The 12,445-nt window shown below is 59.7% G+C and overlaps 1 protein-coding gene across 9 annotated transcripts in view; it reads left to right on the top strand.

The window, feature by feature from the left end:
- Positions 1–12,445, top strand: part of CTIF (cap binding complex dependent translation initiation factor) — a 286,075-nt gene that overhangs the window by 112,282 nt on the left and 161,348 nt on the right. For all 9 annotated transcript variants that reach the window (XM_089305768.1, XM_051851239.3, XM_070050194.2 and 6 more), the window contains one exon: positions 1,915–1,990. In XM_089305768.1, the coding sequence (XP_089161894.1) occupies positions 1,915–1,990 (76 nt within the window). The remainder of the gene's footprint in view (positions 1–1,914; positions 1,991–12,445) is intronic.

Below are 12,445 nucleotides of genomic sequence, written 5' to 3'. Positions count from 1 at the left end.
GCCGGGCAGATGGATTGGTTCAGAGATGCTTGGAGGATCCAGGCCTCATCTTCAGCCTCATCTCCACCTCCTCATCTTGAGCCCAGCGTATCGGGGTGGCTGGCTGGGGATGCTTTTCCTCTTTCCCCTCATGTCTGATTATACCTCTCCCCCAACCCCATCCGGCTCTACCTGCCCAAACCTGACTGCCCCAAGTGTCACCTCTCCAGCTGCATCTGCCCTTGGCCCTGGCCCCAGTCCTGCCATGCTGAGCGCTGGCCTTGCTCCTTGCACCACACTGGCTCCCTGCCCCTGCCCCTTGCCTATGCTGCTCCTTCGCCTGGGCTGTTCTTCCAGATTCTCTGCCCTTGGCCGGTTCACCTTGTACCTGCCCTCCACTCAAGCAGTCCTCAGTGCCCCTGCATGGGCTGCTGCCACGCTGTCTCACCCAGCCAGGGCATGGGCTGCGGTGTGCTGGGGAGGCGGGGGTGGGGTGCTGATTTTCTCCCTAGTCCCCTGCTGTTTTCACCTGGGTGCCGGCCCTTGCCCGGAGCCTGGCAGAGCACTGGGTGAATGAAGATGGGTGACTGGGTCCCGGCAGCCATGCCCCGTTCTGCACTCAATTTTGCTGCAAGAGATTTCTCTTTGGGTTCCAGGGTGTCCCTGGTTTCATGACGCTTAGCTCATGCTGCCCCCTAGTGGTGGTCCAGGCTCATGGTTCTGCTGGATGAAGCTAACATTTTTCTAAGTGCTCTGCGCTGTCGTGAGGGCGGTGAACCGCTTCTGATTTATTTTTGTTGACAGGAACAAATACAGAAGAGATGCTTGGAAAATATTTTTTAAATGAACGTATTACTCTGAACTTGGAGAGTCACATTAACACTGTAGTGGAAAATGCAGCCCCAGTCCAGTGGGTGGCCCTCCCACCCCTCAGCCCATGCCACTTCTGGTCACCCTAAGCAGTAATGTTCCAAATGCTTGCATTAGCTCAGACTCTCCAGAACCACAACCCGGAGAGGTAGGAACCACGGTCATCCTCTCTTCACCAGGGGCGAAAACCACGGGACCCAGAGGTGGAGTCAGGTGCATGAGTGGGCGGGGCTGCAGAATCTAGGCTCTTGACCAGCGCCTTGCCGCTGCCCGGCCCCGGCAGCCACAGCAGCAGCAGGAGTGCTGGCCAGATACTGATTTTATTTCCTTTTCTAACTTTATCCCACTATTAGTGCACTTACCGTGGATATTACATGCATTGTACTGTGAATGTATTTACATGCATTTTCTATATACCTGTGTGTGTGTAGATGTGTATATCTATATACTGTATGCTGGGCACATCGAGTCATTAACTGCTTGAACCCTCCAGTCACCCTGTGCTGCCAGGCCCTCTTGGGAACATCTTACAGACGAGGAAGCTGAGGTTTGATGCCTTGTATAGGCTGTGCAGTCAGTAAGGCGTGCAGCCGTGCAGCTGGGGTGCAAGCCCTGGCGGTCTGACGCCTGCACCCACATGCGTCAGTGTGCAGAGGAAACAGACCTTGGGTCAGTGAGCTGGGGCTGAGGGCACGCCCACCCACAGAGGACGCGAGGTCAGCCACGAGGTGTGGACTGGCCCGAAGCCAAGCCAAATCCCCGGGGCTTCCTGCCGGCCCCTGCCGGCCTTGAGAGTGTTGCTTGGCCTCTGTCTTCATTGGTCCTCCCTTTGGGGTGGGGGGGCTTTCACAGGAGCTGTGAGGGGCTTAAGGACATTCATGCACGTGGAGCTCAGGTTCTTGGCCTGTGAGGATCGGCTCCCTTCAGCTGTGTTAGGGGAGGGGCCCCCATCTCAGGGCTGTCTCCTCCGCCTGGGACGGCTCAGGGGCCAGGCATCTGCTGACTGCCCCCTCTCCCGCTTGCCAGGCCGGGACCCCTCCCAATGCTGTTCTGTTCTCTGTGCAGGTGTGGAAAAGGGAAGCTGGCGGATGGGGATGGCATCAACCTGAATGACATCGAGAAGGTCCTCCCGGCCTGGCAGGTAGGTGGGGGCGCGATGCCCTAGCACCCGCCGCCATGGGGGCCTGCAGGGCGGGTACCAGCATCCCGGCTGCTCTCGGTGCTGCCGTGGCCTCCTGGAGCCCCGCCACGCACTGGTGACCGAGCAGACGTGGCAGTTCTGCCCCTTGACCAGAAGCGCCTGCAGGCGAGGTCTCCGTGGCGTGTGCAGGGGCACCGGCGGGGCGTCTCGTGTCCAGTGTGGTCAGGGCTGTCAGGGTCTGTGGGCAGACCCAGGCGTCTGCAGGGCGGAGCTGAGCTGAAAGGCTTGGCATTGAGCAGGCTGGGCTCCAGGATTCCCGGAGGATTCACTCCGCAAGGACAGTGAGGCCAGGACTCCGGGTGCGGGCAGCGCTGGACTGCGGGGAGAAGCACCAGGAACCCGGCTGCTCGCGGGGATGGCGCTGGGCTCCGGCGGGCCCCTCTGAAGGGGCTGAGCCCACCTGGGGCCTGCCGCCCGCCCCAGCACGCCCCTCTCCCTGCACCTCTCTCACTGTTCCGCCTGCATCCACTCCGGCTTCCCAGCGTCTTTCCCACGCCGCTCCTCTGTGTATGCCTTGGGCCTGTCAGTGGGAGACAACAGGCTGGTTAGAACCCCAGCAGTGGGGTCGCGAGGTGCCCTGTGCTGCTCCTGCTTGATTTACGGGGTTCCTCGCATCTGGAGGCCTATGGGATCGTCGGTGTGGGAACTGCTCAGCCGGTATTCGCTGCCCTGGGGTCCCTGTTGGGGGTGTGCTATGCCTCTGTGTGTTTTCCAAGGCTCACAGCGGGTGTGCTTGGCTTTGAAAGTCGTTCGTTTCAGATCGCTTCTGTTGCTGCGTCTTCAAGTCCTCACACCTTTCCTTGCCACGAGCATCCTGTTAGTGCCAGCCAGTCCACTTTTCATTTCCGATACTTATTCACCCCTCGAAGTTTGGGGTGGGAGTGTGTGTGTGTGTGTGTGTGTGTGTACCTCTGCTTCTTGCACTTTCTTCTATCTTCTCGAGCACACAGAACCTATTTCTAACAGTTTTACAATGTCCCTTTCTGCTAATTCTGTCATCCGTGTCATTGGGGTTCGTTTTGTTAGCTGATTTTTCTGTCATTAGGTGGGTCGTATTTTTCGTTGCAGGCTTGGTAACTTTATATTAGATGCCAGCTGTTAGGAACCTTACCTTGTTGGGGGCCATGGTCTGTCCCCTCTTCTTGTCCCACCGTATCATTTCACAAGTGAGGCCCGTGGTGCTCACAGGGACAGGACAAACCCAGCCCCACCCCCACCCTGCCCCATGGCTTCCTCACCTGGCCAAGGCGCAGGGCCAGTTCCCTGCCCCAGGGCCTCCCTGTAAGTTGCCCCCAGGATGAATAGTGAGAGGGGGGCTGGCTGCGTGAGCGGGCAGTGGCTCACAGAGGCCATGTGCGGTGTGTCCTTTATGGGAAGGGCCTGGACCAGGGCTGACGGTCTGAAGGCTCTGCAGGTGACTGCTGGCCACGCCCCCTGAGTCCTACCCAGGAATGGTGGTGGTCCCAGGCAGCACGGGAATTCCAACTAGCAGTGCGAGTTGAAGGCCTCAGTCCAGGCGCACAGCTTAGCCGGCCCTTGGGTGTTTGCACTGCACATGGCTGCCCTCCTGACAAGCCCTCAGACTTCGTGATCCCAAAACACAGGTCTCGGCACAGAGCTGAGGTCCTGTTGGCACGTGCCGGGGAGCGTGGCGGGCTGAGGCTCACCGACTGCAGGCCCCTGCCACTCACTGTCCTCCAGCCCAGCTCTGCTCACTGCTGTCTCTGGGGCTGGGACACATCGCAGTTGTACGGGGTTGTCTGATACAGCAGAGCACGTTTGGCGTTACTCAACTCCTGGAGTTGGATTTTTTTAAAGATTTATTTATTTATTTATTTGAAAGGCAAAGTTCTATAGAGGCACAGAGAGAGTGGTATTCCATCTACTGGTTCACTCCCCAGATGGCCGCGACAGCCGGAGCTGGGCCAATCGGAAGCCAAGAGCCAGGAGCCTACCTTAGGTCTCCCACTCAGGTGCAGGGACCCAAGGACTTGGGACGTCCTCCAGTGCCTTCCCAGGCCATAGCAGAGAGCTGGATCGGAAGTGGAGCAGCTGAGACTTGAACTTGTGCCCATAAGGGATGTCGGCACTGCAGGCGGTGGCTTTACCCTTTACGCCACAGCGCCGCACCCACCCCCACCCCCCACCCCCCACCCAATGTTTGTCGCTGGGAAGGAGCACTGTGAGGATCACCCAGAGTGCCTCCCACATCCAAATTCAGGCCCTGAGACCCTGCACACCCCATCACCTGGGGGAAGCGCAGCCCTGGCCTGGGGGCCTGCAGCCCTCCCGTGGGGGTTCTGGGCCTGTGCAGATGTGCGTGGGCTTCCGTGGGGCTTCCACAGGCAGAAGTCAGTGTTCCTTTATGTTTAATTAATTACTTTTATTTGGAAGGCAGAGAGACAGAAACAGATGCACACACACAGAGTTCCCATCTGCTGCCTTATTCCGCAGATGTCTACAGCAGCCAGGGCTGGGCCAGGCTGAGCCAGGATCTCCATCCAGTCTCCCATGTGGGAGGCAGGAACCCAACTACGTGAGCCGTCACCGCGGCCTCCCAGGGTCTGCATCAGCAGGAACCTGGCGTTGGGAGTAGCACCAGGACTTGAACCCAGGCCTTAGGTGGAGGCAGGCGTCCTTAACCGCCGAGCCACACCTCTGCCACCAATGCCCTGGAGGATAGGATGAGATAGGGGTGGAGGGGCCGGCTTGAGTTCGCTGCCCAGCTGTTCCTCTGGAGCCCAGGAGAAGAGAGCTGTTAAAAGTCCTGCCGTAGGGACCCAGGCCAGCTCCGGGCCCTTTGTTCCCTGTTCAGACTCCTTGGCAGAGAGGATGCTTTGTGACTGGACTTGCCTGGGGGTCAGATGCCCACCTGGGTGCCTGTCAAGAGCTGCCCCTACCCCGCCCCAGCCAAAGCCGAGGACCTGATCCCCGATGATACCGCTGGATGTATTCCCCAGTGGGCTGTGAACTGGGGGTGGATCTCCATGTGTCACCTCAGGGAGCCCCATTTCTAGGGCTGCTGGGCTCGGGCCTTCAGAGCTGCTCCAGAACTTGGGGCACAGGGCAGATAGCGGGTACCCACGTTCAGGGATCACACTGGTGTCTCTGTGCACCCCAGCTGCCAGGAATGGTCCTCTTCCCACAACGGGCATTTAGCTGCTATAAGGGCTGACACTGGAGCTTTTCCCAATGCACTCCTCGCCTCCACGGTGGCTGGCCAGAAAAGAGCAGGTGAGCCTGGACGGGTGGAAGCCACACAGAACACATGCAGCAGCTGCAGGTGCGTGGGGGCTGGCCCTGCTCCCCAAGGGCTCTGATAGGGGCGGGCAGCAGGAGGCACTGAGCACAGTGACATGAGGTCAGGTCCCGTGTGGTTCCAGGTGGTGAAGTTACACGGCAAGACAAGCTGAGCATAGACTGGGATCCAGGGGCGCCCCCTCCCATGCCATCATGGCGCTGGCATCCGCCTGCCTTTTTGGAGTCTCTGTCATGAACCATGGGCGAGTGGAGGGGTTGGCCAGCCATCTTGTTGGCTGTGGCGTGGACGTTGCAGCCTCAGTGTCTGAAATCCCAGTTGGAAGGTGCAGGGTCAGGATAGAGGGCGCTGTGGCTGTTCCAGGACTGATGGCTGCATGGCAGTCAGCTCCCACTAGGTGGCACCCACGTGCCATTCTGCAGGCTCCACAGTCCTGTTGGCCGTGAGCCGTCCCCTGGTCCCCAGTAGGTAAAGAGGTCTTTGCTGACTCCTCACCAGTGCTCTCCAAGATGATCTCCCTCAAGCTCAGGCCCTTCTCCCCCACAACCAAGGAGAGGGTGAAGGGGAGGCCACACACCGATGTAAGGAGTCCCTGCTGTGCAAGGGCCTGGCATTCCCCAGAGAGCCCCCATCCCTGGGAACCCACGGCCCAGGCGGATGGCTGCCCATGGGGTGAGGCGTGCCAGCCGCAATCCCCACACCCCCGGCTTCACTGACCTGCGGGAAGACACCCATGGCATGGGGCTTGGCAGCTAAGGAGTGCCGGCTTCCTCCCTTGCAAGGACAGGGGCTGGCACGGTGTGATTCCAGCCAGGGTCCACCTGACTGAGCTCACAGTGAAGGCAGAGGAATACCGCAGAAGGAGGTCCGGCCTGCCCTTGCACTGCCTCCCTCCCCTCTCCCACTACAGCCACTCCCCGCCCCCAGCCGCAACTGCTCCAGCCTGAGGTGGGGTGATGCGGTCACCTAGCGTCTGAGTGGTGTTCCACGGGCGTCTCGTCCCCCAACTCCCCACACATCCCCAGGTAACCCTGGGAGTCCCTGGAGCGCCAGGGCACAGGGGGCCTAGCGCCCTGCAGGAAGCTATGTCCCCACTCCACACGGCTTCTGTTTGTCTTTTAAGATTTATTTATTTTGGAAGAGAGTTAGAGAGAGGGAGAGACAGAGATATTCCATCCACTGGTTCACTCCCCACATGTACACAATTGCTGGGTCTGGGCCAGGCTGAAGCCAGGAGCTTCATCTGGGTCTCCCACGTGGGTGCAGGGGCCCAAGCACTTGGGCCATCTTCTGCTGCTTTTCTAGGCCATCAGCAGGGGCTGGTTTGGAAGTGGAGCATCCAGGACTTGAACCAGTGCCTGAATGGGATGCCAGCACCACAGACAGCTTAACCTACTGTACTACAGCGCCAGCCCCTCCATAGAGCTTTTGTGCCTTGCACAGAGCTCAGGTGAAAGGCATCGTTTGCTGTGAATTCTCCAGTGTCTGGCCCAAAGCTTTCTATTGGGGCGTATTTTGATCATTTTCCTATAGATAAACATTGCGTCCGCCGTCTTCGTCTGATAATGGGAACAACATAGCTGACTTCTCTTCTTGCCTTCCTGTTAGAAAATTTGGAGAGTTCATTCTGTGACTTTTGGCAATGAGTTATTAGCTCACTGTTGCCCGGTGCAGTCCAGTCCTGACCTCCAAGCTGGCGCAGAGCTGAGCAGGGGTCACCTGTGAGCCCATCCTGGCAACTGTAGCAGGCAGGGCGCCGCCAAACGACACATCGAGGTCACGTGGGGTTTCTCCCAAAGCACTCCCTGCAGAAGGTCCCGGAAGACCCACCTCTTTCCCCTGTCCAGGATTAAAACCGGTGTCAGGTACGGGAGCTGCCTTGGTCCTCCAGCAGGGGGCACTGCTGCTGTGCGGGAACAGGGATGGTGGCTGGGGTTGAAGTCGCAAGTGGAGCCGCTGCAGCCCGGTTCCCAGCCCTGCAGACTGGAAGGAGTGACTCTGTCGCTCCCTGGAGCCGTGTCAGCTCTGTTGCCAAGTCTCGAGGAAGCTCTCAGGATATGCTAACTCACAGGCCTGGATCTATTAAAATATCCTGACGTGCCAAGGCAGAGAGTCAGGTAAAGATGGAACCTCCCCTTGCACCCACGGGGGTGTGGCCTGGGTTCGTTGAGTCCATCCGTGTTGGTCAGGCCCCTTAAGGAGAATTCAGCAGTGAGCATCGTGCGCCGACAGTAGCCGGCATTCACCGAGGGCCCTCCGGGCTGCAGGGACGGGGGCAACGGCTGCGTTTCCTCCTCTGGCCCTGGCTTTGCCTCCCTGGTGCACTGTCCTGAGCCCTGATTGGGCAGGCGGCCCCTTCTCAGGCCACCCCACTGTCCCTGCCCTCTCCGCTTCACTTTCCACTGTCTCCTCCCCATGCGTTGCGTCACACCTGTGCTGGGCTTGTGTCCGGATTCTCCCAGCTGAGTGTAACTCCTCCGTGGACACACTCGGGGACCCCTGATTGGACTTGCGCCCTGCTCCCTGGTCTAGAACGTGTGCCTGCGTCACAGGACCCGACGTGCATCCAGCTCTGTCTGAGCGCCCATTGTGCAGATCAGAGGACTGAAATCAAATGCACACAGCTTTTTTTTTTTTTTTTTTTTTTGACAAGCAGAGTGGACAGTGAGAGAGAGAGAGACAGAGAGGAAGATCTTCCTTTGCCGTTGGTTCACCCTCCAATGGCCACCACGGCCGGCGCGCTGCGCTGATCCGAAGCCAGGAGCCAGGTACTTCTCCTGGTCTCCCATGGGGTGCAGGGCCCAAGCACTTGGGCCATCCTCCACTGCACTCCCGGGCCACAGCAGAGAGCTGGCCTGGAAGAGGGGCAACTGGGACAGAATCCGGCACCCCGACCAGGACTAGAACCCGGTGTGCTGGCGCCGCAGGCAGAGGATTAGCCTATTGAGCCGTGGCGCCGGCCACACACAGCTTCTAAACGGAGAGTGGGGATAAGAGCGGGGCAGTCTGCGCGGAGGGCAGAGACGGAGAGCAAGTTTGGGGTGAATGCCGTTTCCGTAATGAGAGCAGGAAAATAGGGAGCATGTTTTCACTCTGCTGCTAAAGGCCATAAACAGGCCAGGGGCAGAGAGAGAGCCCTTGGAAGGAGGGTCTTTATTCTGGTGAGACAGGTCTCAAGTGGCACTCCCTGACCCAGGACCCCACCTGGGAGGACCCCTGTGTAGCCACCTCCCCCACCGAGAACTTCCTCCCTCAGGACAAAAATAGGTGCCCCCCCCCCCCCAGGAGCTCGGCAGTCCCTAGCTTCCTGTCTGAAGCCTCCAGGTAGCAGGGCCCACTGGGAGCAGGCGACGTGCTCCTGGAGACGAGCCTATTTTTATTCCTGCCGCCTGTGAGTCCTTTGTATAGCGACGGTTATTCTGGGGTGAAGACGTTAGTTGGTGACCACCGGGGAGGTTCCTTGGGAAGAGGCACCCGGCCCAGTCTGGATGGGATCCCCCACCGGTCTCTTTCTCCTGCCACTTCCATGGCAGGGGGCGGGGGGGAGGGCAGGAGCAGGAAGCCAGGACTAGTGGGAGCAGGCATGGGGCTGGCTCCACCATGTCCAGGATACCGTGTGACAGCCTCACAGACCCAGGACACGGCTGCGGCCTTAGGCACCGGCGAACTACAGTGTAGAGTGTAAGCCGCCCCTCGGCCTGTTCTTACACGAGGTTTTATTGGCACATAGCCACACCCGTCGCTTTGTTCACCATCTAGGGCTGCATTTGTGCCACAGCAGCAGAGTGGAGTGGATGCAGCGTGGACCTTTTCACCTGCAAAGCTTGGAATATTTATGGTCTGGCCCTTTAAGAGCAAGTTTTGCCGAGCTTTCGTTTTATATCCAGCTTATAAAGAGAAGTCTGAAAGTTAAGACAGGTGGCAGCAACCCTGGAGGTCGCGCACTGGAGCCATAAGAGAACATAGAGCTCATCCACAAGCGTGCTCTGGGGCTTCCATGTCCCCGGCCGTCAAGGTGGGCTCGTTCACCCGCTCGCATTCCATGGCAAAGGTGTGCTGGGTGCGGCTCAGAGGCTAAGCCAGGCCGGAGGAGGACAGAGACCTCACAGAGGACATGTGGCCTCCGGATGAGGCACAGGTGTCGCTGGAAACCACAGAACAGTGAGCTTGCCAGGCAGGCCCTCCTCGTGGGCTTTGGGGTCAGATTCTGTAGAGTTTCTCCAGCCCTGGCTGAGGCAGAGCCACAAGAGTGACATTGGCCGGCCTGCCGCTGACCTTCGGCCAAGAGAAGCCCGTCTGGGAGCCCTTCCCACTCGCCCTTCTCCCCAGCCCGGCGCCTGAACCGTCCCCCTCTGCTGTGGCCCTGTTCACGTGGCACCTCCTCCTCGAAGCCGTCTGGAGCCATCAAGCCTCGTCAGCCCCCAGAGGCCTCTTGGATCTCTGAGAGACGCGACTGGAGGCCAGTTTTGAGGTTCTCAGCATTTCCTGCTTCCCCTTGGGTTCGTGCTTCCTGGAGGAGGCCGACCTTGAGCTGGGCCTTGGGGGATGGCCAAGGAGGCGGAGCCGTGGAGGGGGAAGAGCAGTCTAGCGTGAAGGGCTGGGGAGCTGAGTGAGCCGTGGCTCAGGAGAAACAGGGGCTGGCACCAGCCGGAGGTGGCCTGGAGGCCAGCATGGGACAGGGAGCCCTGGGGCACATCTGGCCCCTGGGAGGCCAGACTGAAGACTGCCACCTTCCAGGCAAAGGCTGGGCCACGACATCCACAGGGATGAAGAGCTTGGTTGTGGCCCACCGTGCTGCGAGCAGGCCCTGTCTGCAGACCCTCAGAGGCAGGCCCACCCTCCCGCACACCCCCAACCCCAGCACCACAGCAGTTCCTGCCTGGGAGAGACCCCCCCACCCCAACCACTCAGGGAGAGTGGGGTCACCTGGCCTACAGCTTTGGGCCTGGTGACTCCGTGCTGACTTGGGCCTGCCCCAGGTAAACAAGGTGCACCCTGCTGCAGGACCTCCCCTTGCTTGTCCCCTGCCAGGGGCCGAGAGCATGGGGGAGCACGGGGGCGGCGGGGGGGGGCGGTGTTGCCGAGGTGTGAAGCCTTGGGGAGCCTTTGTCAGCCTGTGTGCCGGTCTCGTCGCCTTCACCTTCCTGGCAGCCGCGGGGCCGGGGGCGGAGAAACCGGTTATTTTCATTTGCCCCAGCTTCTGTCACTGGGAGCCGCGGCTGGGGAGGGGGTGGGGGCGGACGGGGCTACGTGCGCTCCCGCAGGCCTTTGTGAATGGACCCTGGCTCCCAGGCCGCCCCTCCGCGGGCAGCCCCCCCAGGCTGCGCCGACTCTCGCTGGCTCCACGCCGGTTTTCTAGCATCGCAGCGGCCAGGCCGGAGGAAGCTTTCTTCTGGCCCAAGAACAATACCAGGGTCATTGTAGGGACCTCCCTCCTACACCCTCTTCCTTCCATTGTGAGCTGCTGCACAATCCCAGGCCTCTGGGCCGTGCACAGCCGGTGGGGGTGGGGATGGGGCCAGGAGAGGTGAGCAATGTGTGCAACACCTCCAGTCGCCTGCCTTCACGTCCCAGGCTGTGCCTGGGTTCTGGAGGTAGCAGGTGGCCAGACAGACCGAGCAGTCCCTGTCTTTGCAAGGGGCTGCTACTGGCGTAAGGCCCCTGACTGGATGGAACCACTCTTCCTCTGCCCGCATTGACTCAGAGCATGCAAAAGACCTAGAACTTCTGCCTGCTGCCCCATTATGCGGACAAAGAAACTGAGACCCAGAAAGATAACAGAATATACCAAACTTCTTATTGCCCTCGTGAAAAATTCTGCACTGAGTCTTGGGGCCTGTGGGAAACCCCAGGTTATTCTTTTTTTTTTTTTTTTTTTTTTTTTACAGGCAGAGTGGACAGTGAGAGAGAGAGACAGAGAGAAAGGTCTTCCTTTTGCCGTTGGTTCATCCTCCAATGGCCGCCGCAGCCGGCGCGCTGTGGCCGGCGCACCGCGCTGATCCGATGGCAGGAGCCAGGTGCTTCTCCTGGTCTCCCATGGGGTGCAGGGCCCAAGCACTTGGGCCATCCTCCACTGCACTCCCTGGCCACAGCAGAGAGCTGGCCTGGAAGAGGGGCAACCGGGACAGAATCCGGCGCCCCGACCGGGACTAGAACCCGGGGTGCCGGCGCCGCAAGACGGAAGATTAGCCTAGTGAGCCGCAGCGCTTGTCCCCCAGGTTATTCTTTATCCCCGGCACCTGCTGGCTTCCAGCCTTCTCTCCTGGGAAGCCTCAGCCTGTCTGTGGTCCAGCCTGGGGTCATTAGCAAAGCTCTTGATCCCACGGCACTGCTCCCCCACCTCAAATGCCTTTCCCACTTTTCCTGCCTGACCACCAAATACCTACCTGTTCTTTAAAAAAAGAAACTGTTTCATTTATTTTGATTTTATTTGAAAGGCAGAAAGAGATCTTCCATCCATGGATTCACTCCCCAAATACCCACAACAGCTCAGGCTGGGCCAGGCCGAAGCCAGGAGCATAGAACTCCCATCAGGGTCTCCCACGTCGGTGATAGGGACCCACAATCCTGAGCCATCATCTGCTACCTCCCAGGGTTAGACTAGGAAGCCGGATCGGAAGCAGACCAGACTCTACCGGGACTAGAGCCGGGCTCTCCGATATGGGAGGTGGGGGCCCCAAGCAGCAGCTTGGTCACTGTACCACGCGCCTGCTCCTGCACCCCGTCCGTCAGGGGCACTGCTTGAAGGTCACGTTCCCTGGGACGTCAGAGCCTTTCCTGACGTCACACTTCCCCCACGTCCATCCACCTGGGGCCTGCAGCCCTCACCGCTTACCCAAGGCACGGCTGCCCCTCCACAGCACACACACCAGGTCCTGGAGCCGAAGAGCTGCCTGCTTGATCCCCGAAGCTCTGACAATAGGCCTGCAGCGTGAGGCCCCTAGAACAGCAGCTCCAGTGTCACCTGGGAACCTGCTAGGAATGCACATGTAGGGGGCCCTCCTGCCTAAGTCCTAAGGAGCAGGTGCCCAGTGAGTGTCTGCATTCTAAGGGGGCCTCCTCGTCACTGGACTGCCTGCCACATCTCAGTGAGCTGCTGCCATCCCCTCACCCTGTCGCCTCGCGCCTCCTGCTGA

The sequence above is a fragment of the Oryctolagus cuniculus genome, chromosome 10, assembly GCF_051225735.1.
Source record: "Oryctolagus cuniculus isolate XC-2025 breed Fujian yellow rabbit chromosome 10, ASM5122573v1, whole genome shotgun sequence".
Classification (NCBI taxonomy): Eukaryota; Metazoa; Chordata; class Mammalia; order Lagomorpha; family Leporidae; genus Oryctolagus; species Oryctolagus cuniculus.
Note: the sequence above shows the minus strand (reverse complement) of the source record. Positions and strands in the feature narration are given on the sequence as shown.